The sequence below is a fragment of the Dermacentor variabilis genome, chromosome 11 (genome assembly GCF_050947875.1).
Source record: "Dermacentor variabilis isolate Ectoservices chromosome 11, ASM5094787v1, whole genome shotgun sequence".
Taxonomy (NCBI): domain Eukaryota; kingdom Metazoa; phylum Arthropoda; class Arachnida; order Ixodida; family Ixodidae; genus Dermacentor; species Dermacentor variabilis.
Genome location: NC_134578.1, coordinates 112804425 through 112831746, shown reverse-complemented (window position 1 = coordinate 112831746; position 27322 = coordinate 112804425). Strand labels below are relative to the sequence as shown.

Here is a 27322-nt window from a genome sequence, read left to right as displayed (position 1 = left end):
TAAAGACGACGGGCTTGTGCACAGTGTTCAGAAAGCCCGTCGATTGGTCCTTGCAGGTTCAAACAGTCCAAAATGCGCACATCCTCTGATTCCGACAGCAGAAACCTCAGGCAGCCTCATGATGCGACAAAGGGAGCCGCAAACAGGTGAGTCATTCTTCATGCCCCAAAGTGTGTTATGCCTTTACGCGGCATACGTTGTTTGGACAGCACGCGATGAAATCAATTTCCTCGCAATGTGGTAACGTTCCCAGCCGCAGTATTTGCAACATGAGAGCAGAACCGGGACCCTGTAATGGCTGTGTTCCATTGCGTTCTTCTGTTTTACGCTTAGCCAGTCGTTGTAGTGGCTCCTGTAGCGTCCTGCCCATAGGCGGCAGAACGGGGGGGCCTGGCGTCTGGGAGGACGAAACAGTGAGCATAGAGAAAGACATTCAACAAGAGTGGACTCTGCGGCCGAACTGACTGTAGCGCACCAAGAGGATGGGATTAACATCTCCCGGTTTCGGCTATGGACGCTCGCGTTTTGAACGCTTGCTAGCACGCATTGCGCCGACTGCGTTATTCGGCGAGGCATTATTCTTTCTTTTTTGCTTCTGCTGCTCGACCGCGCGCGTTCGAAGTGCGGGATCGCTTTGTTTAGTACAAACGATTGCGAACTATCTTGATAAACCTCCACGGAATCTGTGCCGCGTGCAATTTCATAAAGCAGACGCAAGATGCCTTGTAAATCAGGAAATGATTAATTTTCTCTGTATAGAAGCTCGCTCCGGGCTTCTTTGTGCGTTCATCCAACGTTGTGGCACCAGGTAAGCAGCAGTAGTGCCCGTACAATGCTCCACCGGACGGCATCACCTGAAAAAATGACAAGCATGTGTCATTTTGGTGTTTATACCTTATAGGAATACTGCGTGTAGACGCGAACCATGCGAAAGTTGTCCAGTGGGCGGCACTATAAACCAAAGCGATTCGCTTCTACGTACACATGGCGTAGAAAATACCCCAGTCATCCCAAAGAATATCGTAAAATATCAAAACATCTAATTTCAAGCATTCCCCATTGCCGGTCATTATTTTCTGCACTTTAAGAGCACAAATACAGGGGTGACCGCTCGTTTCCAAAGCAACTTGGCAACAGCCGACGCACAACGGTAAACTACATACACAGATGTGGCCACAGGACAAGCTCTCAGCCAGACGAAGCTAGACGCTTGCAGAATTCTTCCTGCTCGCACGCAAGACAAATGTGCGGGTGCAAAACCTGTTATCAGTCGTTCGGGAGACACAGTTTTTAAGTTCTTGGTCATTGAACTCCTCGGCGTTATCTTTTGCGTGTTCTGTCGGCGCAAGCAACACACTCCACTGTTTTCATTCCTGACAATGACTCGTCGCGTCTTCGACGAGCGCGAGTACCGAAAGAAGGTTTATGTTGTTGCGGGCCCACAAAGACCGCCGCAAACTTGTCCCAGTGAGCACACGCCAAAATTACTTTCTCACCACGACCGAACTAGTTTTCGCTAACTGCGTCACAACGTCAGGCGCGATGAGCGTATCTCAAGAGTATCCCCAAAAGTAAGTAGCAAAATTACGACAATGTTTGCGGCCAGGGAATGCGTCAGGACTTGTCCAAGTAAGATTCAGTACACGCGAAACTAGCTGTGCCACACGGCCGAGCTGCCTTTTGCTAACTGCGCGTCACAAGGCCCGGCGCCGCGAGCGTGACAAAAACTACCGAAAAAGGTAAAACAATGTTGGGACTCATAGAAAGCGTCGCAAACATCTCCCAGTACGAGTCATTAACTCAAGTTAACTACGCCAGGACGGCGTAGCTGTTTTTCGCTAACTGCCTCAGAAGTTTGGGGTTCTGTGTCGTTCAAGCCTAAATTGCATGAAATGCGTCGCAGACTTCCAAACAAATTTTCTCGCCTTGCCGTGGTCCACTAGTGCAGTGGCGCCCTGTCGAAGTGCACACGGAACGCAAGAATACGCCGGGAGCCCAACAAACGGGATACTTCCAAAAGAAACAGGTCGTCGTACAGGTGAACTTGAAATGCAGAGCCGGCCTAGCTCGCTTCAGTGGCGTTTCTGGCGTATGGCGCATGCATAGGGTGCGTCTGGCGTGCCGCGAGCTTGTTGCTAGGTAACGCAAGAATAATAAGTTGCGAAGTATAAGTTCACTTATGCGAAAACCTTAAGTTTTAAGGGGCAAGAATAAAAAATAAGATGTTGCCTAGGTTCAGTTCGCATTCTTCTTTTTTCCGATGCTCGCCTCAGCTAGCAGATGGGATTACCACTAGGCGCGACGTGTTTTCTATTGCCAATTTTCGACGAGTGTCCCCTCTTCTTGAATTTCTTCATGCAGTGAGGTTGGCGGAGACGCTTCTTCTGGGTGAGAGGGTCTGGCCAACGTCGCGTTTATTCAACTTAAGTAACATTTTCAGATCAGCTTGCATCATGCCATTCGCTGTTACACAGGTGGCGTGATCACGCCTGATTAGCCTACTGAATTCTTGCCAACGCACAGACATGGAGGTCACGGATCCATCATGCGGACATTGCAGATAAGAATGCTATAGGGAGTGCTATTGACACCAGAGGACAGGACGAGACAAGATCGTCTCCCCCATGCGAGAATTATTGCTTCCATGTGCAGATTTACATATATTTCAGATATCAATGGAACACGAAGAATAATTTATTGAAAAATGTACACATTTTGCTCATATAATGTACCGCGTCTAAGAGTGAGCTACTTCTGTAGGAATAAGAAAGGGGGTTATGCGGTTCAGATGTGTGCCGTAGGTATACGCAGTGCACTTCCCATTATTAAGCGACAGTTATCAAGACATTTGAATAAATACTAGCACAACTATGTGCTGCAGAGACTGTTATGCATGAAGATTACTTGTATTATACATGGACTAGAACTGAGCCTCTGTGCGTACGATCATCAACGGTTCCATGCGGAACAACCCAGAGCTACGCTTCATAAGCAGCTCTTCGCCATATATAATTATTATGAAGACGAGCTGAAAGATTCACCTACTTAATGTACATATGATAATTGCGTGGTCACCAGTAAGGCACAGTGTAAGAAAATGCAGAGCTTGCATCTTTCGGCCGGAACTTCACAATTTTTCGCAAAATGAAAGACCCATGTACGTAGAAGAATAGTTGAAAAGTGTAAAACAATAAACGTGAACGATACGAAACTGCAAATGTGAAAAAAATGTTCTGCACACTCGTCAGCATGCTAAGGGCACAACAGGTAATGAAGAAAATGTAATGAATAAACTGCCACTCAGAGCAATATTCACACTGCACACTTCAGGCATGTCCACTGCGGCTATAGTGCAAGGCCTCAAAGAAGTAGGGCAGCAGGAGATGACACTTGCTGTATCAGTCTATATCACATAGTCTCGAAGCCAGGCCGGAGCTTTTCGTGTCCCCTGTGCTTTACTTGCAGTATTACTTGGAGAATCGTGACAAGTAGCCCGCTTTGAAGTCCCGTTCCCAGCATTTCCATCTGCTGTGTTGAAACACTGTACGCTTCCCTATGCTGAGGAGGGTTGATACTGGGGAACGTCTAACTCTCCCTCTGGATTTCGTAATTTTTTTGCTTATGTGGAATCTGTCTGCACAGAATGCCTGGCCAACTGCTGACCTGTTGTTGACGTACTGAAATGATTAACTAAGTCAACGTCAGAGTTTAAGTAATCTCTGTATGATACCATCCCATAGCCATCTGTCACTGGATGAAATGTTTAAACAAATACATGTTAGCTTTGATGCGTTCCCTTTATTTCCATCGCTTAGCAGAAATGTAGAACTAACCTTTTCCTTGACGTTAAGTGGCTTGCTGTAGTTGAACGACCATCCCTTGTGAAGTGTTACTTTAACCGTATCGCCTACATTGATCTGAGCCTGTTTGCCCCTGTCGCTCATCCACAACAGCTTAGCCTCATCCTGCTTTTGGGTCACCTTTTGTCTGATTTCAGTAGCAGCCTCCTTGCAGACCACCACGATTACGTCCTCATTTTGCAGTCGGCGTAGCTTGTTGGCGACTTGTTGCGGTAGCCGCCACAGCATGATGGACACCGGCACGATGCAATGTGGCGTGTGATCCGGTGGATCCAGTCCTTAACGAGCCCAAGGTCGCAATACAAGAGATGGTCGTACCCCAGAGTTACGCCTGCAGGAACTTGGGGAGATACATGTGTCGCCAATCGACACGTTAAAGTTGTGCCCAAGTCGCTGGATAGCGTCGAGGCGCAATTGTGAAGACCAATGTGGGGTCACGCAAAATGTGGCGCTGGCTTGTTTACCTTGGTGTTGAACATCTGTTTGAAAACAGGCAAGTATCTCAATGTGCCGTTTGACGAAGTTCCACCGATGTTTTCATAAGTTGATACTTCTGATCGAAGAACTTGTTGAAGTCCTTCGTCATGAGTGACGCGGTAGCTCAAGCATCCAATAGAAGCTGCACGTGTTTGTTGTGACTAGTGACCACTGAAACGCTTGATTCCCTTGTGCTTGGAAGTGTTCACAAAGAGAATAGACGCGGCTTAGATGATATCTGCTTGCACTGGAGCACATATTGAACTGCCGATGCGCCTTGTTTCTTCTTCCGACAAACGGTAACTAGGGGGTGTATTCCGTAAGAGTCCACCTAGTGGACTGTCTATCTCGGCCGCTGCTGATTCGATGCAGATGTACCAGCGAGGAGGAGACCAGCGGCCCCAGACAATCACCACCGGCCGAATGAGAAAGTCCACTACGTGGACTCCTACAAAATACCTACCCTGGTGTCCCTTCATTCTGCAGAAGTTGCAAGTTTTGTTCCTGGCCGGACAATTTATTGAAGGCGCTAAGTGTCCAAAGCCGCCACAGCGGTAACCTGGACCGATTTGACCCGTAGAACTTAAGCGATTTTCCTTCGTTCGTTTATCCTTGGTTCGAACGCCATCCTGCTGACGCGTCGGGCAGGTGTGCCAGCACGTGTGGCCATTTTAAATACGCCGTCCCGTCCTTCCTGTTGGTAGGTCGTGGCCATCTTGACCCGGACGCCGCGTCGCCGTGCTGAACGCTGTTGGCGTTGACGCATGCTTGGCGCTTCGCGTTCTCGGTGTCGCAGAACGCTTGCTTAGCCTTCTTCATCGCTTCCAACACTTGACCGGTTTCTTCGTCTTTATCCAAGGTCAGATGTTTGCTGCAACACGGTAAATTGCTTCGGTCCTGTGGGTTCATGACTCCATCAATTATTTGTACTCGGATCCAACCGACGTACGTAGCGCTGAATTTGCGAGCGAATGATTTCTCTTTGAGGGCCGTAAATTATTCCATGAAACTCTCACCTGGCAGCTACTGTCGGCTTGTGAAAAATTTCTCTTCGCCAAAATGTTTGTAGTTTACGAGAAGAGCTGACCGAAGAGTTTGAATAGGTCCTTGTAATCGCTAGACGTAGCCGTCGCCTCCGTAGTTGACGTAATGAACGTCTGGGCCACATTTGGTCCACCTTTTGCAGTTGTAGTTGTTGATTGGGCTTGAACTTGCTCTTCAGCCTCGAGGTATTTCCCTTGGCCTTCCCTGCCCAATACGCTGATGAGCCACAACGCTGGACGGTCGTCCTCCCATCCGCTCTAGCCGGCCGCCATCTGGTGTACCTGGAAAAATTTCTGCCGTCTGTACCACGGATGTAAGTCGTAGAACGGAGGAAGGTTCGCGAAGAGGGACGTCATGCTTTAGTGTTGCAAGTCGAAGTAGGAATAGGCAATCCGAAGGACGAAAGCTGTGTGGCGACGCCGAAGATGGCTGTAGAAGAAGCAAGAAGGCCTAGGCCGGCGCCAGCTGAAACATTAGCAGAGACATCGGAGTCATGCGAGGAAGTAGCAGTGAAGTGACGTAGATAAGTGACCTTGTCACTTAAGATATTTGAGGCATGGCAGGTTCTTCTCAGTATTGGTCATCCTTCTGTAGTGTCGTACCCGAAGCAGACCAACGGAGAGGCATGGCGTTTGGGAGCATGACGTAGTGCAGTTGCGGAGACGCTTCATCCGTGGGACGCGGCCTGACAAACGTGGCGTTTATTCGACTTGTATAGCATATCAAGGAGAGGTTGCATAATGCCATTGGCTGTTACACTAGTGACTTCATCACACTTGACTGGTGGTACACCGGTGGCGTGGTCACGCCAGACTGGCCTAACGAATTCATACGAACGCACAGACATGGAGGTCGCGGCTCTATCATGCGGGCACTCCATACAACAATGGCAGCGTGTGATATTTATGACACCAGATGACAGCACGGCACAACAGCTCCCTGCCGACATTATCACTCACATCGTCTGGCATTAACGCTAAATGACAAGAAAGAAACTGAACCAAGCGAAAGGAATCTAGGTGATACCTGAGTAAAGGGAATCCGTATTGCGCAGTAGAAGGGTATTGTCGTGATGTGCAAACAGGCCAAACGCATGAGTTCGAATAAATTTAAAATATTAAAATAGCGTATCAAAGCAAACGTGAACGCCTCGTGTTATGAGACCAAGAGGCTTGACTAAAGCTCGACCTTGACGGCCAAAGTAGCTACCACCGCGTGAAGTGATCAACAGGGCGAGAGAAGGCAATCTAGTGCATGTAGATGACCATGTACTCATCCGGCCAGTTTCGAACAAAGTGTCATCGTTAAATGTTATCAGCACAGTCCGAAGCACACGGTTAGCACATTCTAGACAAGTGTATTGACCCCTGCACGCAAACAAACACCGTTTTTCTCATAACGTACCCTTCGTACGCTATTGAGCTTTTGTGTCCTACGTATGCTATTTGGAGAGCTTAATATGCGTAATGCTTAGGTACGGTATCAAATTGCTTTCTCAAAGTTAGTGGCACCCATGTCTGTTGTCTCGCTGCGAATACTTCTCGCTGTTGTTGATAGGGAATAACTGATGAAATAAGCTTGCATTTAATCTCAACTAAACTGAAGTCTGGTTATGCGTGCCAGCGTAACCAGCGTAACCAACCGGCTTAGCGCTGCTTTCAGCTGGAAATGAATAAGGAAATATTCGATTCATTCGCGTTAACACGCGATGTTCCTTTGTTATGGCTGTTTACAGGGCCGCTGAAATAGAAAAGAGGGCCCACGCTGCGCCAACTGTGCTGTTTTGCAGCAACGGATCTTGCGCTAACATAATACAATGTTTTTTCTTAAGAGTAGTCCTTTTAACGGTAGAGTGCTTAGCGAAGCGTAAACCTTAATGAAGCAAGTCCTATTTCTATATGGAATTCATAAAGCAGGCAGGCGAGCACGAGATTTCTGATGGCGACTACTGCAATTACTTGGAAATAATTTCGAGGGCTTCCGACCCTCTTCTGCGAAACATAAGCAGCCGGAGTACTTGCGCGGAGTCATTAAGCTGATAAGACGTTTACACCAGCATTTATTTCAGACGCCTTGCCGTTCACCGTACTATCACTGCATTGGTAGACTCGAGAATCTCAGCGTGTTCCACGAAGCTTATTTGTGCGGAATGCACCTGAGCTGGAACGGTATAGCCACGGTTAAAGGGAATACAATTTAACAATCCTGGAATAAATTATCTTCAAGATGTGGTATGAATGCCCACTCGCTTTTTATATTTAGAAAGGTAGTCCTTGGAAGTGATTATATATCGCGCTTTTTTATGATAAAACCTAACAAATCTGGTTATGTTGACTTAATGACGGCATGGTTGAGTTTTTATTCAATAGACCACTCAATAAAAGGATAAGTTAGAGTTTATTAGCAATAACTTTTCGGCAGAATCAAAGAAGGTAATCTTATGGCGACATGACGCCTGTTAAGCGGGAAAGGGCGCGTAAAAAATACGTCATGACAGACGTATTGTGGTGATGAAATTTCTCGATGACTGCTAGGACCTAGTTAATTGTTATAAGTAATGGCGGAGTCCACTGTACTATAGAACAGCGAGAGAGCGACCTTTGTATGTTACAATAAATTTTAATGCACCATATCGGGCGAAATTGAGAAATATACTATGAAATCCGTGACGTCACAGTAACCTATCGGCTTGGTACTCACAACAAGGAATATTTAAAATATACTTTGACCTTCATTTCTCTTTGAATTCTTTTTCTCTTTTTTCTCTTTCTCTACTCGAAAAAAGAAATTTGCGGAAGTACAATTTGGAAAGAATACTATATCGAACGATGTTTATATGTGTTTTTCTATAGTGCTGCCATTAAGTTTCACTCTTTAACGGTAGACCTTAATAGACTATACGCGCATGCTACATGTTCGCATTATGCAACATATGGCGAAGAGGCTGAGGAAAAGGCGCTATCGACAAGGGCCGATAGTTTGACGTGAACACCTACTCGTCTCTCCATGCAGGACTGGGTGGTGGATGACCTTCCTCATGTGGACGGTGGTCCTCGGGCTCGTTGTCTTCGCCTTCGTCTACGTCTGCGTCCTATACTGTAAGCGAAAAAAACGCACCACAGTAATTTAATTTTTGTGCATTCCTTCAATTACGTGAGAAATACTCGCAGGCCCAGTTTTCGCAACAATCAGGGGGACAGAAATCATCATAAACTGCGTCATTAGACTTGCGGCCAACCAAATCTGCCGGAAACTTATTCCACTCATTAATGGTCCTCGCGAAAGCCTATAGATAAATTGCTGGTCAATACGTCAATACAGGTCGCGCGCTGCTTGGAGCATCAGTTCTGGTTTCTTTCTGATCAAATGAATAAAACAAGTCACTGTTTCGCACTACAGGATAAGCGCTACAGGCCAAGCAAATATGCGATAGCACATCATTGAAGAGATATAGGAAGCAAACTTAGTCGTTGTATCAGCTATAAAAACTGCTGTACACATTCGCTTACTAAAGAAAATAAGAAGAGCGTTGTCCCCCACACACAGGGAAACACGAACGCAGCTCACTTCACGAACGCGGACAATCGCTCTCAGTACGCTGGCACGATGAAGATTGGCATCAGCGGCGAGCGAGTTTTCCTTCGTGCTGCCTTTCACATCAAAGTGAACAAAGCTTACGAGAACACAGCGCACACGAAGCCATGAGCTATCTCCGGTGTGCTTGCCTTCAAACCGAGTGCAGATTGCATCCAAGAACGCGCGCGTTTGTGCTCAGCTGCCGCAGCTGAAGTAGAAGGCGAGATGCGCACTAAGCTGAACCCTACCCCCTCTTCTAGCGTGTGAGCGTCTCCCTACTCCCCCCCGTTGCATGCGTCAGAAGACGACGCGCATCCTCGCCGCCGTCCTCCTTTGCGAGCGCGAGAAGCTACCAATGCATCAGGCCACCATCCCTCTTGGCTCACCCTCGGAAGCTTTTGCTCGCAACTGCAGCATCCGGTGACCTGCCGCGGTGTTATTGCACTTGGACTTAATACCGAACCTCAAGGCGATGGCGATAGTGCCGCTGATGATAAAATTTCGCCTGGAGTGTCCATGTAATTGCTGTCGCACTAAACGTTTAACTTCAGTGCGCAATTAGAGGGCCTAACCGTGATGTATATTCTTATTAGTGTATGTCCGAGCAGGCTCTCGGCTTTTTTCGTGACTATGTGCTTAATGACCATTGGTCCCCTGTTCTTGCTTGTTCCAAACTTGATCAATCATACGAGTCATTCATCGCTACGGTAAACTAAATAAAGGAAAAGTTTTTTCAATGGAAAACGACCGTTGTTAATGTCAAATTACGTGCGCCATGTATAGCTCCTGAACATGTAGAAGTGATTAGGCGCAAGTGTAGGTTCTTCAAACATTTTACAATTACGCGATCCTGTTTTCCCGAAGATAACAAATGTTACCATAATAAGCTGAACAGAGAAGTTCGCAGGTCGAACTCAGCATTTCGCAACCGCTTCTCCCATAAAGACAGCAAAATATCTCAGACATTCTTTGGAAACATTTGAATGACGCGTTTCTAAGGCAAAGTAAAGGAAGTGCCCTTGGTGGGGTAATCATTGAAGGTAATGCCGTGTCCGGGGTAGATCTTACCGACAAATATAACACATTTTACAGCGATGCTGTATACCTCTACCATTAAAAGAAATTTTATTGTCACTGTGGGCGTGCTAAGAAAAAAACTCGCCATACGTGGGCCGATCCTGGAGACAGTCCAATGCCGGGCCGACGCGCGGCCGAGGTGCAGTTCGCCATTAAGGGGTCCACATACACAGCTTCGCTGATCATACTTCTTCACACAGTGAAAGGGCACTGAGTTTTTTTACAAGCTTTGTACATTCTGGGTGCCCTCCGCAAGCGCTTAGTTTTATTTCAAATGTAATGAGTGAATCTGCAGTTTTTAGTGACACAGTAATGAAAAGATATTTTCTGTATTGGTGAAGTTAAACCATTAACGTCCCCCAAGGAATACGATTGGCTACAAGTTAAACCGATTAAGTTTGTTACTGATTTCTTAGCTCATTGTTTAGTCCATATATTCATTGAATATATGGCAGCTGCTGAATTCTCTAATGAAATTAAACCTGCGAAAGTTTCTGTTATCTTCAAAGGTGGTAAAAAGAATATTTTATCTAATTATCAACCCATTTGTGTTCTGTCTCTGTTTTCAAAATATTTTAAAAAACAGTTCACTTAGCAGAGCAGCTTTTTCATGAACACTCTTACAACAAAATCCCAGTTCGGATTTAGTAAAGGAAAATGAACCGAGTCAACCTTGCTGCGACAACGAGCAACTATTTCACCAAGGATTGAGATGAAAAAAGAAACACCAAGTATATTTATAGATTTTACAAAGGCGTTCGGACTATTGAATCTTGAGATCCTAATTTATGAGTTGGAAATGTATGGCATACGTCACTCTTGTCTTGATATCTTCCGCTCGTACATAAGTCAACGTAACCAAGCAGTCGATGGTGATGGTGAGTTATCGACTCTGCAATCAATTAAATGCAGTGTTCCCCAATGTAACCTTCGAGGTATTTTCTTTTTAATGTCTACGTTATAATTATCATATTTCTAGCGATCCACAATTTATTCTTTATGCCGACGACACAGCATATTTTGAGAGGCTAGATCGACTACGAACTCGTAGGCGGAGGTAATCTTATTCCTGAATCTTTGAGTGAGTGGTAAAAGGCAAATGAACTTTACATAAACATAGAAAAACCCAAAGCTGTTTTCTTTCGACCTGCAAATTGGCTAGTCACCGTTAGTAATCACCTTGTGCGTTGGAATAGTCGATTAGATAGAACTAGAACTTTTAAATCACCTGCATTTGTTTTTGATTCCTGAATGAGATGGAAAAGTCGTATAGCTCACATTGAAGTGAAGTGAAGTTTACTCTTCGTTTCAAGGAAAATAGGGGACCGGGACCAAAGGCGCTAAGGCCTGACGGGGCCCCGGTACCCATACAGTTGGAAGTAATAATTCAAAGGCCAGAAAAATGTACATACAAGGTGTGACAAATATGCCAAAACAACGCTACAATGCGCACAGTGAAACTTAATTAGGCAAAAAGACAAACATGTGCAAGGTAATACGCAATAATTAAGTCATACACGTACAAATACAATGCATACATGACTGGGGAAATAAGAGACCAAAACTGCGACTATGGTACTTATCCGCAACATAGATAGAATGATAGAAACATATGTATAAAGAAACGGTAGATTAGATTTCTTTACATTTGAATTTCGCCTTCAATCAAACGTCGTTTCGTGTTTTTCTTTATTACATGTTCAGTTTAAAAGAAATCATCAGTAAAAGGAAATTGTTCAGGGCGTTGGGTACATGAAAATTTAGCTTTTGTCTACCATAATTCGTCCGCGTTCGCGGAACTCGTAGTTTTACCTCACGAAAGTTGTAATTTATAGTACTGTCTTTAACAGAGTACAAACGGTTTCGATGAATGTATCACAACAGTCGTAGATAATACACTTGGTCAGCTTGTAGTATGCTGTGTTCAACAAACAAGGGTTGTGTACGTAATTTGTGTGGTGCACTGTAATTGCCCTCAATAGCACGGAAGGCTCTTTTTTGTAGCAGTAGTAGTTTATGGTAATTTGAAGACGTATTCGTACCCCATGCACGATTACAATATGACAGTTTTGAGAAAAACAGTGCGTTATACATTGACACCTTTAACCAAACAGGCAAGAGTTTAGAAATCTTAAAAAGCAGAGCAACAATTTTACTTTGTTCAGAAGCAAGTCTTTAGATATGTACAAACCTAGAAATATTTTCATTAAATCACACGCCGAGAAATTTTTGAGAAGAAACCTGACTGATGTTTGTATTGTCCTAATGAATCTGTATAGCATAACGTTCCACGGTGTTGATCGCCTTGAAATGATTATGTATTTTTTATTTATATTTAAACTAATTTTATTTGCGTGTAACCAATCCCGAATCTTCAGTAAATAAGTGTTTACCATACTTTGGCGGGCGGGTAATGAGCGGTAAGAAAAGAAACGATTTGTGTCGTGAGCGTACATAACCAGATCTGGAGAATTACATATATCGGGTTGGTCATTCATATATGTAATGAATAATAAAGGCCCTATTATTCATCCCTGCGGAACACCATGCATTACTGTCTGTGTATTGGAGGAGATGTAATTTGTTCGTACGTATTGGGACATATTACTCAGACAACTTCTCAACAGGTTCAGCGCAATACCGCGAACCCCTTAGTCCCAAAGCTTCTTAAGGAGAGTATCATAATGTACACACTCAAAGGCCTTGCGAAAATCTAAAAATAGGACAGGAGTGTATTTTTTTTACATTCAATATTATGTATTATTTTGTCTTTAACCACAATCAGCGCTTGTTTCGTCGACCTTTTTTTATACACCCATACTGTGAATCAGCAATGACATTGCATTTATGCAGAAAATTGGCTATCCTGGGATTATTAACGCTGTCAAAAATTTTTCATAGAACAACTAATACCGAAATTGGCCGGTTATTGGACAGTTTATTTAGGTCACCACCTTTATATATTTCAACCATTCGAGCCAATTTTCATTTGTCCAGAAAAACCACTGTTGACTACATAAAGTTTAAAATGTATGACAAGACATCGCGTATAACGGTGTATACATACTTTAGGGGAATTACTTTTATATCGTCCTATCAAGCGGATACGTCATCTTTTAAAGAAAAGATTTATGTAGCTACTCCTTGAGGGGTTGTTGGTGCAAGTGCTATAGAATTCAGTAATGGAGTGGCGAGGCCCATAAAACTATCAACCGAAGCTTGCGTAACAAAATTCGGTGAACCAACATTAATGAAGTAGTCATTCAGGGTGTTTGATAGCTCACGGCCAGTTAATTTACCATTAGTTGTGATTATTTCACTAAGTTATGTGCATTTTGTTTAAGTTATTACCCTATCGCCAAACTTTGCGACTGTCATTTTAAATACGAGAGAAATGCCTCATGTAGTAATTAGATTGAGCATTCTTTAAGTCTTTGTTAAGTTTATTTCTAAATTGTTGAAATTGAGGAAGGAGAGCTAGATCTGTGCTATGGAGAAACACATGATACATTTTATTTTTCTTTCTTATCCTTTCGTAAAGTGGTTTGTTCATCCAAGGCTTCTTAATCTTCCGAACATTAATTTTTCTAAATATTTGTGGGAAAGCTGCGTTATACTGGGTTGAGATGATATCAACAAATTCAGAAAATGCTGTATTAACTTCACACATCTCGTATATAGATTCCCACTTAGTACCTTCGATTAGAAGAAGAAGAACAAAACTGTATTGGTAGAAAGAACTTCGTTACCCTTAAAACGGGGTAATGCCGTGTGGTCTGGCCCCTATTCCAAGGCACCGATGGCCCTCGCCATCCTTTCTGCCCTCCTGACGAGCCTGAGCTGATCCCCGAGGGCGGAGCTGGATAGCAATGCCTCCCACCTCGCTCTCGTGTTATTATCTTCTTGTTCTCCTGCGTGAGCTGTGCACTCCCATGTGATGTGGTAGAGTGTTGGTGTGCCCCCACACCACGGGCATATGTCCTTGTATGCTGTTGGGTAGTATATGTGACATTTATGTAGGTTTATGTATGTGTCCGTTTGGAGCCTGCGTAACGTCACTGAGTCCATGACTGAAAGGTTCCTATGCGGGGCTGGATAGAGCCTTCTGAATTCCCTGTAGTGTTGCAAGATCGCTTGATAACTTGGATCGATGGATGTCGGGTCCTACACCATGTTGCCATGGGCAGCTCGGCAATTAGTGAAACCTCGAGCCGCCTCATCTGCATGGAGGTTCCCAGTAACACCCTCGTGTCCCGGGGCCCATGTTATCGTTTGGGTATACCTGACGTCAAGGTCTTCGTTGATTTCGGTATGTATCCGGCGTGCCCTCGCGCCGATTTGTCCCCTCTGATAGTTCCTACATGCGGCCTGAGAATCTGTGACTATTGTTAGTGGAGCATTGCGCTCTATGCCTTCTCTTATAGCTGAGGCGATGGCTATCTCTTCGGCTTCTAAATGGTTGCTCGGGAAACCGAAGCACAGGCCGCGATTCTCACTTTACGGCTTACGACAACTGCGACCATGTTCTTTGCGTTGGCCTGATATGGTGAAGCATCCGTGAATCGTGCAGTGTCCAAGTATTTTGTTGTTTTGTCTATGTATTCTGCTCTATCTTTTCTCCTTCCTGCGTGTAATGTACGATCCATGTTTCGTGGTATTGGTGATACCCCATACAAAGCTCTAATCTGACAGGGTAGACCTTTGGCATTTTGGTATACTTGTGTGCATTCTCCAAGGCCGATTCTTTGAAGAAGAGCTCTGCCGACTGTCGTTTGCGCCAATCGACTCCTCTGCACTATGAGTTGGGCCTAAGCCAGCTCATGAAATGTATTGTGGAGGCCGAGGGCTAGAAGGTCTTCATTTTAAGTGTTGCGTGGCAACCTCAGGGCTGTCTTATATGCCATCCTTATTATTGTATCAGCCTTTTCTTCTTCCTCCTTGTTCATGGTATGGTAAGGTAGGGAGTACATTAGCCTGCGATTGACCAGGCTTTTTACCAGTCCGAGGGTGTCTTGTTCCCCCATTCCTGTCCGATTATGAGCCACACGGGCTATCATCCGGTTAATTTGTTGCGTTGTTTTTCTGATCGTGTTTAAAGTGTGTAAACATCTGACATTAGATTGCAGCCACATCTCCAACACTCTTACTATTGACCTCTCAGGAATAATTTTCCCTTCCAGCCTGATCTCGAGTTAGAGAGTTCTTTGTTTTTTGGTTTTTGTGAGTCGAATGAGTTCTGACTTCTCCGAAGAGCACTGCAGTCCTCTTTGTTGCGTATAGTTTTCTATTATATTGGCTGCCTGTTGGAGCTTTTCCTCCTTCTCTCCCAAGTTGCCTTTGGTTATCCATATCGTTAATCAACAGCGTATAGGGAATGACGGACGTCGGGGATTTCTTGGAGTTTTTTAGCTAGTCCAATCATGGCTATGTTGAAGAGTGTAGGCGAAATCACCGCACCCTGTGGCGTTCCTTTGTTAGGAGGATGGATGACTTCAGATTCATCGTTTCCTACTTTGATAACTGCTGTTCTCCGGTTGAGGAAGCTTCGGATGTACTGGTACGTCCTTTCACCGCAGCTGGTCTCTGCAAGTCCATCCAGTATCCCTTTGTGACTTACGTTGTCGAAGGCCCCTTTTATGTCGACAGCCATGACAATGTGTTCTCCTGCTTTGGGGACGTTCGTCAATACTTCCTCTTTTAAAAGCAGGAGTATGTCCTGTATTGACAGATGTGGTCGCAAGAAGTGACAATGGTACTTGCCATGACTTATGAAACTTGGGCTTGGCTTGCTCCTCCACAGATGGCGCCTGTTTGTCGTGTCGCGCACTCAGCAGCGATATTCTTTTCGTACGCTTCCTTGAAATCCAATGTAGTCTCAGGCAGGCGACGCCGCTGCAGCCCTTGGTCGCGAACGCTGCACACTAGACGATCGCGGCGCATGTCTTGCAGCTAGACGCCGAACTCGCTTCGCCCGGGCAGTCGGTGCCAATCTGCGATGCTTGCACCGGGCTGCTCACTTCATTTGTGAAATGAGAAGCACTGTGCGATTACCGAAGGCCTCGGCGTGAAGTGGCGTGTGAGCTTTGAAACAATGTCCGCGTAGGGCATCTCAGCCGGCGTCGTCGGTGAACACAACGAGCGAAGGGTGACGCTGCAGAGCACTGCCCGCTGCCGCTACTCCGCGGCCACGCCGTTCGGCGTAAAGCAGAACTGGGGACCCACAACGCAAAACTATTCCAATATGTTTTTATTCCAATCTCCTGACGTGAAATCTGCGTAACCGCCGACGCAAGCATCGGGCGGTCACCCGCGCGGTTGTCTGAACAGACCAATCAAATGCTCTCCTCGTTCATAGGCGGTCACTTTTGTTTGCTTGAAAAATGAATAATATTGCCTACACAGAGCGGCTTGTCTTACCTAATTTGCTCACAAGAGGTGAGCAGCACTTTCGAGTGGAGAGGGATTCGACGAGGCCGAGCCAGTGCACTGAAAATTGATAACCGGATGACGAGGATGGTGCCGGTGTCTGCGATTGGTCCGCTTTCCCTTACTTAGCTTGCGGTGGCTTGTCGACAATCGCAGCTGCATGCAACGGAAGCTTAAGCATGAGGCTAAAACGAATCCTAAGCAAAAAAAGTTGGCAGAACGGGGTCGTAAACGTGCCCAAAATGCTCTAAAACGTTACGCGGCCACGCGAAAACATTTATTACACGCAAATATACCCATTCTCTCTGGCAGGTGTGAGTAGCCAGTGCCTGAGCGATCGGCGGCAGCCGTCGTTTACTCCTTTCGGAACGGGGCAGCCTGCGGCTATTCAAAAGAAAAGTCACTTTTGTTCGGCATATTTTTGCATGTTTAACGCATACACGTCACTCTGACGCGGTGTGTTCTTGCGGTTATGTGACGTCGCTTGAGAGGCAGATGAAGTGGCTGCAACCCGAAAATTTTTGACCAATAGCCGAGGGCTAATTGCGAGAAGGCGTTGATTCAGAAATAACTATTATTCTTTTGTTCGGTCAAATCATGCATAATCAGTGTGTACACGTCATATCAGATGGGGAGCTATCGCGGTTTTCGTGACGTCGCGTGACAGACAGGTGAAGCGAAGGTGGTCCAAAAAAATTTTTACCAATCGCGGAGGGCTGATTGCAGAAATGGAATAGAAATGTTTGGAATAGTTTAACGTTATAGCGCCCCTGTAGACGTTCGCGGAACGGCCACGCTTCAGCGTGGCCTGGCGAAAGGTATTCCACGTGGCCCAGTCGGCCCATAAACATGTTCTGAACGCTAGGCTTAGCTCCCGAAGCCATCTCATTCTAACGGCTGCCGCCACTGCTCACAGCCACTCACCTCCGCTGCCGTCTCGTCACTTGTTTTGCTTCCTTAAAGGGACACTAAAGGTTACTATGAAGTCAAGGTAAAGTGATAAAGCAATGCTCTAGAACGCCTAAGGCGTCAATATAATCGCGAACAGAGCTTTAGTAACCGAGAAATTGAGGTAAATGCATGACACGAGTTGGGAACCCCCGGAGACATTCCGGTACTAGCCTGATGACAAAGGCACACCTCATCAAAATTATGTCACTAGTACTGAACTACTCGTATTAAAAAGATCATTTCATTAGGTTATAAGACGGAAGAAAATGCTGATTGTCTACTTCTGTTCCATTCTAAGAAAAAAATAACATTTTGACGTTACCCTTCAGTAGTATGGCTGGTCGAAAGGTTTCGTTTTCGCTCGACTCTGCGCAGCGCGCACTTTGTAATTTCAGTTGTTACGTTATCGCGTCGTGCTGCGCTGGTTCTGCTGGTTCACGAAACTTGCATTTGGAACAAGCAGCGAGAATGCCACGTCCATGTGATGTCGTGGGATGCGCGAATGGTCCGCGGAACTTGGCCAAGGGCAGTTGCAGCGGCGAATCGAACGTTACTTATCACTCTGTGCCAACGAGTGAACCTCTCCGTTCGAAGTGGTTAAGTGCCGTAACTCTGCCACAGCGCGTTGGCAAAGAGCCGAAAAATCGAATAGTGTGCTCGCTACACTTTCGTCCAGAGGATTACGAGTGCAACGCCGACTTACTGAAGTCGTGTGGAGTGCCTCTCAAAGCAATGCTTTTCCGTAGCGCTGTTCCGTCGGTCTTGCCTGCATTCTCATGAAGTGCAAGAACAAGTGCAGGTCGAAGACGCGCGGTGATCGCGGGCATTTCGTTTTCACGAAGGAAAAGCTATAAATGTGCGAATATGTGCAACCATGACATGCAGTTGCCGTCGTTGTAGTACGCAACGACGCTGGCAGCGCGAGCCCTCAGCAGCAGGTCATGTTCATCAATGCTTAAATCGCTGAAGTCGAGCCCAGCATCGCGAGCCAATGTGTCGCTGTCAGGGTCGTTCATTGCAACGAGCGTCAAAGTTGGCGTCATAAAATAAAGAACCAGGTTATCGTCGCGCGCTTTCCCTTCCGCCAGCCGCCATAGAGTTCCGCTTCCGCGCTGCTGTCGGCTTTGTCTTGGCTCTGTTTCTGGCCGCGCGTTTGCGCTTTGAGCAGAAAAGCCGTAGCGCCGCCTGCGGGCGCCGTTTTACTCCCCGACGGCGCAACGTCACTATGAGAACATGACGTCACCACTCCCCGATCGGAGGGCGGGCGATTTGAACTTCGCTAGAGCTACGCAGACGCTTCAGAACACATTTTCTCTTAAAATAAGTCTCTTCTTCGCATGAAACAAGCGTTTAGAGGTTTCTGGGATGGTATTTCAACAGTCCACGTTGACTTAATATTAACCTTTATTGTCCCTTTAAGCGGTCGCCGTCGCTCTCCACTTCGGCTCGTGACTTCGTCGGCAAATTTTATGCAGGCATAACAGTTTATTAGCAGGCGAGTGGGGCTGTGTACAAGCGCAGAAAGACCCCAAGACCCGAGAGGGTGGCGTTACTCGTGCTCATGGTTGCCAACCATCTTCTCTGATCAATACACGACAACCAGTTGGTTAGGGATGTAGGATTCATTTTATTAAAATTGCGCGAATGCTTGCATCGTCCTTTAATATATTGTTTGCGTCAACATGAATATAAGGCGTTGTTGCCATACTTGCGGCATAGTGAAGAAACCACACATATTGTATAAATCCATACAACTTACACTGTCTTCGGTGAAGAATGCTATCTTTTATACGATCGTGTTGGGAATAACGAATTTGTGAGAATTACAGGCGCTACGGCAATAGGGCATGACGCTTTACAACTATAGCGTCGCTGGAAAACCATGTTTCAGAGTAACTTTTCGACTGAGCAGCCACGGTTGTTCTATGTGTCGGATGTGTCGATCCTCGTCCGGAAATACTATAGTGTACTATATTTCTTTAAACTACTTCATATCTATGCTAGAAATTTAGCTATATGCCAATTGGTAAAACTGGCGAGTTCCGTTTGATGCTATCAAAAGAGCATAATGCCACAATATACATAAGTTCAAGCTAGCTTCTCTTGAAGGTGACAACGAACGTCCGTTTTTTTGGAAGAAGTTCAGAAAGAAAACAGCGCCGCTAAATTCTCCACAGACGCTTTGGCGCTTGCTACCAACGAATGTTTTCGACGACCGATGCGAAAATTCAGAAATGTACAACAACCGAATCAAGCAGGAAACATTTCATCGCGTTTTAGGACAAAAGTAAAGGGCATGATTTATGCGTACTTCTGCAGCCCAGGAACAAATACGAAGACACGTGCTTTCCTGTGAATTTCGCTATTTATTTCTTTAGATTTCATGCGAACTGTGTTGGTGTTGTGCAGAATGTAGCGTGAATTCATAAGGGGATCAAAATTTTTTTTGAATAATTTTTTAATATTTGGGGTTTTACGTGCCAAAACCACTTTCTGATTATGAGGCACGCCGTAGTGGAGGACTCCGGAAATTTTGACCACCTGGGGCTCGTTAACGTGCACCTAAATCTAAGCACACGGGTGTTTTCGCATTTCGCCCCCATCGAAATGCGGCCGCCGTGGCCGGGATTCGATCCCGCGACCTCGTGCTCAGCAGCCCAACACCATAGCCACTGAGCAACCACGGCGGGTGGGGGATCAAAATTAACTTTACCTTGCTGCATGATACAGCTGTTATCGCTGTCATTCAGACTGCGTTTTAGAAATACATTGTTGTTGCTCGTGAACCTGAACCACTGAGTAACGCACTACATGCTTCGGCATGTCTTTTTTTTTTGCACTCTTGCCTTTCCTTACCATAAATATCTACGCCCAATAACTTACTGACTGAGCACCATGTTTTTTTTTATTTCAGACGCCACTCCCCGCGAAAGGATTATAGTTAGGCCCAGGAAGGACCACAAGCAGCGCGACGTGCCACATCGTAAGCAATATAGTCCGTAAGCCGTGTTATGCTTATACGAGTTTCACGCATCTTTTGCATATTTTAGGACTGCAAGTTCCTGCGTGACAACTTGATTCTACGCCATCTCGGCAAGGGACACGCACGGCAGCAGGTTGTTTTCTGCAAAGTCCACAAGAAAATGCGGTGGGACTGTCGTAGCGTAGTATTAGGTTGCGCCAGGAATCGTGGAAGAATGAAACTCTGTGGCACACAAGAATGCATATACAAATGAAATATAGCAGTCGTTAATAATAACATATATGGCCATAACAATGCGATAATAACTTAGCGATCACCTTCTCATGGTGCGTCGGGCCTACTGCCGCTACTGTTTTTCATGATGCCAACATAGCAGTTCAATCGGTAAGCCCAATTTCGCCCAAAAATACAGGCGCAGGTGAAATCATGCCTCGTAACAGTTCCTGAGAAGCACCTGAACATAGACGAAAGCTGAGACAAACAAATACCATTTTCCAGAAAGAAATCGGAGAGTTCGACACATTATCAAACGTCGCATGTGCCTGTTTCTAAATCAGAATATAGAAATGCAGCGTAGGTTGCCGGTTTTAATGCTGCGATTTTATGCACCATTGTTGGTGAAGTGCACGTGGTGTTCGGTGAACATTAAAAACTAGCGCGAGCCTAATGAAAGACCTGTTAAGTTCCTCAATTTTGGCAGTATTCATTTTGGAATAACCCCAATCGAAATTTTGCATGTTTATCGGTACGCGAGTTTAGTCAAACCAATATGCCACACATCGCCCTAGCGCAGCTGTCGAAGCTGATCGCCCTGCGCCAGTAATATGGAAAGGAGATTGTCAGGAAGGAAGGATGGCTCATGTGAACATGAGCCTTCACTGCTGCTATTCAATTTGACGTTGCGAGCGAAAGAATGCAACCGGACAAACGTTGCTGTGAGAATTTCAGTAGGGTGCCTTGAGGCGAAGACAATGGTAAACAATATCTGTATGCGCTTCATTTCCTACCGTGCAGGCAGAGGAGACGAAAACCCAGTAGCCACCGTTGACTCACAAACTTTTCTGCTACGCGGTCAGCCTAGCTTAGCACACGCGCATGGCAAGGTAATTCTGCATGAAATAATGCCTCTCGTTACACCCACAGTACCAGTAAGTGTTAGTGATGATCAATTCAGCTTCAGGGTCCCGTAGTTACAATCCATCCCGAATTAGAATTTTAGCTTATACGTAACTTCAGACCACTTGCTGATCATCAGTTTGTTGGAGACGTACATGTTCTTTGTTTGGTGCTAGTTGCTATCGAATACTTCAAATAATATTGTACATTCAATGAGGTTATTAATCTTTGTCATTCAATTTTGACCGGTTTGTTAGGCTTTTATTGTTACGCCTATTGTTTCTTAGTAGCTGTACTGCGCCTACATAGTTTCGTTGCGTATTTTGTCTTATAGGTATTGTGGCCAATCACCTGTAACTATTTTTAATTCTCTACCGCCACCTACCCTCCTATGCAATGCACTCAACTGAGCGTTTTCGCGGGCACTGTAAATGAATGAATTAATTAAGCTGTTCCCTTTTCGTGCTTACATACCATGGAGTCGAGAAAGTGTCACTTGCCTTGAAGTCCTGCATGACTTCATTCCACCATAGAACTTCCCCTCCTCAGTGTGCACCTGACAGTTGCGCATGATGGCAGCAGACATTAAAGCTAGGGCGCGTGAGAGGAAAAAGTGAACGAAAAAAGTGAGCGAAACCATCTGCTGTTTCCTTGAATAAATGACGTGATCGGGAAGACACTCCCTCTTGACGATTATTAGTCATTAAGAGCAGCATCAGTGAACTTTTTGGTCCCCTTCAAGATGGAGGCCTCTCTTAGCTACCCCAAGTACGCCTTTTTGGGCACAGCTGTCTCCGCCTTGTGCCTACAACTTCCTGAGCTCATCAAATCACCTGGATACTTGCCGTCATCGTCTTCTCTTTCTGATCCTGGGTGGGCGTTTTATGACTGACTGATTATTCTTTGATTTTCGCGTTACGTGACCTGTTCTGATGAACTCGTTTCTCATAATAACAAGTGGAATAGCATCTACGCTTGCTGGCTCTTTATTTCATACCGCATGGTACCTGCTTCTTGACGTTACACTTGCCTTCCTTTTTTTTCCTTTTCCTTCCTTTTCCTTCCTTGTTCCTTCCTTGTTTAATAGCAATCGTAGACATCAGCTCTGCCACCTGATTGTTTTGATTACCGTTGATAACTACCAATAGGTAAGGCTGAATTGTAATTATTTTCTGTCACTGTATCTGCAGGAACAACTTCTGCGTCAGTGACCAAGTCTGGCCAAGTGGGTGACAGCTGCAGCGCAACCCGTCCATGCGATGAGGATGGCGAGTGTCTCGATGGCGTGTGCACGTGCCAAGGCGAGGATGTGCACGTGGTCAAGGGCGCCTGCGTCCGCATCTTCACCTCGGTCGAGACGTCGTCCAAGGGCTCCACGGACGCCACCACGCCTGAGGCTTCGACGAAGCACAATGAGCCAAGGTGATGACTTCATTTTTCCGCAGGGGTCGTCTTCGAGAATATAACTGCGGTCCCATTCACGAGAACCCTGCGGCGTCATGTTCCACAGTTTTCTTAGCTTAGGAAAATATTGGAACTTCTAAGGAAAATTACTGACTGTTAGAGGTAATAGCTTTGGAGATCGGAGATTACAAAGTAGGCTCTAAAATTAAGATACCCTGTCGTATGCCTATTGTATAATCGCATTCAACGTTAGACAATAAACATTCTTATAACAAAAATATATTCTGAAATGATAATACACTATATATATATATATATATATATATATATATATATATATATATATATATATATATATATATATATATATATATATATATATATATATATATATGTGTGTATATATATATATATATAGACGCGAAGAAAGGGGGTTAACAGGGGGGGCCGATTTTTGTTAGTCCTATCATAAGAAGCCAAGAAACAGTGACTCGAAGGACAACATAGGGGAAATTACATGTGCTCAAGAAAATTACATAGAGAAACGATAACTTAATGAAAATGAAAGTGGGTGAAAAAACTTGCCGCAGGGGGAGGGGGGGATACGATGCCACAACCTTCGCATTTGCAAAAGGGTGGCATAAAAAGCTGCAGGCCTTTCAATTACTTGTACGTGGCCGCCGCACATTTCAATACCTTGCCGGTGGCGAAGTCTTCTCCTCCTCCTTCGCAACCCTTCCGGTTCTCGCCGATGATAATGCGTAGTGGTGCACCTTCGCTTTTTTACGGTTCAACGTTCTTCGGTTGCCCGCTGCTGCCGCCGTACTTTGCGGTCGTGCAAAGTGTGTCAAAAGGAATCGATTCTGCTATTTTCAGCTGCGAAGCCAAGCTCTGATTACGAGACTCGACGCGGTGGTATACTCAGGATTTATTTCGACCACCTGGAGTTTTTTAACGTCCACAACAACATACGTACAGCGCTGAGTGATTCAAATGCGATACTTGGAGCCGCCGAGCTGGCACAGTTCTTTGTATTACATAGAAGCAAGAGTGCAGGTGATGGATTGCGACATGGATTGGGCACATTGGTAATCACCCAACGCTCACCGGTAAACCAGAGGAGGCCGCCGTCGGGTCTGAGTACAATGTTTCAATGGTTGAGTACATTACATACTCGTTTTTTGGCAAACAGTGCTGGTAGAAATGCGGACGCGGCGCAGGGGAATCTAAACGGCGATCTTTTCCTCAGAGGCGCAATGCCATGGGCACTAAGCTGCCGCGGCGGGTCGGGAAATATGTGCTGCACCCGCGATTCAATATTCGTTTGCGTTTTGCGTCAATCTCCGAAGGTGCACCAGAATATTGGTGCTTTTTCTTCTGTCGTTTGCGGCAGATCCCGGGTATAGTCAGTGCCGTACATTGACAGGTTCGGATTCTTCGCCCAACGCGAAGAATTTGGACCAGTATTAATACAAAAAAAATATGTTTTCGACTCCGACTGTCCGTAAGAGGTGACACCAGCCAATCGTAGTGTTGGGCATGTCGTTAGCGAAAGCGAGCGGCCATGGCAAATGGTTAACTTACGAACGAAGAAAGGACCTTCTTCAATTCTACGCTTGACGTTGCACTGCCGACGAGTTTGCGAGTGGGCCGCGTCGTGTAGAGCGGTGTCGTCGTGAGGCAGCCGACTGCGCTGTTAACGCTGTGGCTTCACGGCGGCCATGCCCGAGGCTCGACTGAGAGCCGGGGCCTCCGAGGTCGTAGTTGTGCGTCTTTGCAAGTAAGAATGACACGGTAAAGGAAAACCACACACTTTCTATTTTCGGCAGCTGTAACGGACATTTCGTCCTCTGAAACATTGAATGTGCCGTGTAAAGAAAGCGCATGAAATTGCCTACGAAGAATTTCCCTCGTAATTCACGAGACAGCTTTCTCTTTTTTCTCCCTTTCAGGAACGTAACTCATCCGTTTGTTCGCATGACACGCCAGCGCACTGTTCAATTGGATATCGGGCACAAGCGTCGCGCAACAACATCGCCTCTGCCAACATCGAACGAAGAGCGTTGAGTTTACATCTATCACGATGGCGACGTCTATTTCAAAGATTTCTGGAAAATTCTGCCTACCAGGAATCTCAAGAAAAATTCATGTTCTATTTGAAGCGTGTGAATAGCAAAAAATGAAATAAAGTGCTATAATGATTGAAATCACGCACTGCTGTACTTGGCATTCAATAGCATTGTTCATTATGCGTACAAGCGGCTGGCGGAATTTCCCGCGATAACTTTTGGTAGACACAGAAATCTTAGATAATTTCAACTCTTCAGTTGCCTACTGAATATCCATGCGCAATTGACAAGGAAATCTGCATTGTGCCAGCGAATATGTGTTCCTGAGAGTCGTTAAGAAATGAAATTTCTATTGCATGTCGTCAAAGAAAGCGCCCAAGATTGTGTAGCACCGACTTTTACACTGGCAAAAAGATGACGAAGAATGAAACAATGATGCAGACGGACGAAGCGCAATTTTGCTGTGCTTGAGAAAAACACATTAACATACAACAAGAAAGTGTTGCTAAGGCGATGTTCGCAGCTTTGTTTCCATGGTCTACACTTCAGAAGGGGTGCCAAACCAACGGTAACCATAAAAGCAGTATCAACACGGAAAACGGCGTTCCTAGAAGCACAGTGAATGCTTGACTGAAGGGTGTGCGCACTCGAAAAAAACATCTGTCCGATTTGGCATTCTCAAATACTTGAATCATTCGCATAAATCAGCTCAATCTAAATTATTGTGGAAAGTGGTATGTAATAATATTGAAAGTTGGCCAAGTTTGTACGCATTCATGTTGCGGAGGGTACAACGCAAAACTGATGTCCAGGAATTTCGGACACTGCCCTCCAGGCCGTTTTTCTAGAACAGCTCAATGTACCTCCGTAATTCAATCGCCAGGCCTTTTTTTAAAAGCAATGTTTCACAAGGTCAACTTTTCTTAGCAATGTGGAGAGCGTACTACTAATAACACACATAGAGACATGTATAATCACATATACGAGTGGGTAGCCAAACGGGCTAAGCCTCGGTTAACACCCGCATACCGACTTTATATTCTTCTCCATAGATCAATTTAAGCATTGTAAGTCGCAAGACTCTCAATCAGACCAGCATGTGACAGCCGCAAAGCAAACAAGCCCTCTTGTGCACGCGGTACTAGCAGGAATATGTACAGCCGTAGATACTGTCGATAAACTTTGTTTGATAGTCCTATTTACGTTCGTTTTTTCATATTTCCGCGAAGTCAACTTGAAGCACAACTGCAATGTAATTTTCTTTAGCTAAATTTGTTAAAACCCACAGTATATACCAGTAAGCCCGATCCCGGCAATGCCAGTAACCTGGTAATTTTATACTTTTTTATGAGCAGCCTCTAAAAAGCATCTGAAGAGACTACACTTCCACCTGGCGGCTAGCGGCGATGACGTAAAGTGTAACACTTGGCCTCCGAGATTTTTCAGCCAGCCAGGCGCAGGCGCGAGTGCTTAATCTCGGAGGTCAGGTCGAGAAGCCGCACGGGCTGTGCGGTATACCTCATGCATAACGTCCTCCGATTGGCAACGGCGGCGTTTACAAAGTTATCGCCATCATGAAGTACTGTTACTGCGATTTCCTTGTGGCGCTTCCACTCGTATGTCAAGCGTCAAATTCTGCACGGAGGACCGTCTATATGTACGCTATGGTATACTATAAGCTTTTACAGCGGTCCACGATTTCCTTTTAGTTGGCCTTTAACTTCTCTTCGCACTTGTGAGTATTACAGGCTTCTTTCGCAGCGCTTTTGTCTGGTAGGCGGCCGCGTTTTAACGCTAAAGCGTTAAGGAGCTCTTGTCACCGAAAAGCCGGTGTCGTTGGGGTCGGCGGCGTTGGCCGTGAGCGAATAATGGCGGAAGGCAATTTATAAATAAGAACAACTTGCAAGATGGGCTGGGTGGGAATCGAACCAGGGTCTCCTGAGTGGGAGATGGAGACGTTACCACTCAGCCATGAGTTCGATGCTTCAAAGTGGGACAAAAGCGCCTCTAGTGAATGCTGTGTTGCCTTAGAAACGGGCCGTACAAAGTTATACTGCGGTGTATATCGGTAATTATGAGCTTGTAAATTACAGAAGTCGCGGTTAAACGCGTAGCCAAGTACGCTTCCGCTACATTTCTTCTGCGCTTGGCGCGCACGCAGAGCCATCTTGCGGCAAACAAAGAAGATCCCCTCCTCGCAATGTACGGTGCTGCCCCGACAGGTGGCGCATCACTCTCCCGCCTTTTTCGACTCACGGTTCGATTCATGGGGGCAGCGTCCGATGCGGGACGCCTTTGACGTGATCGCTGCGCCGTATAGCGTCTTGTGGGAAAACGTC

At 45.6% G+C, this 27322-nt stretch overlaps 1 protein-coding gene across 1 annotated transcript; it reads left to right on the top strand.

Annotated features, from left to right (window-relative positions):
* Positions 1 to 25118, top strand: LOC142563121 (uncharacterized). Its single transcript, XM_075673663.1, has 5 exons — positions 1 to 146; positions 8394 to 8479; positions 20326 to 20394; positions 22701 to 22932; positions 24867 to 25118. The coding sequence occupies exons 1-5, from the start codon at positions 73 to 75 to the stop codon at positions 24979 to 24981; spliced, it is 576 nt and encodes a 191-aa protein (XP_075529778.1). The 5' UTR covers positions 1 to 72; the 3' UTR covers positions 24982 to 25118.
* Positions 25119 to 27322: the final 2204 nt, after the last annotated feature.

Excerpts from the sequence above, each read along its gene's own strand:
- LOC142563121 (XM_075673663.1), top strand. The coding sequence starts at position 73 with ATGCGCACATCCTCTGATTCCGACAGCAGAAACCTCAGGCAGCCTCAT. Across the intron at positions 8,480-20,325 it reads CTACGTCTGCGTCCTATACT|ACGCCACTCCCCGCGAAAGG; the intron begins GTAAGCGAAAAA and ends TTTTTATTTCAG. Across the intron at positions 22,933-24,866 it reads ACGAAGCACAATGAGCCAAG|GAACGTAACTCATCCGTTTG; the intron begins GTGATGACTTCA and ends TCTCCCTTTCAG.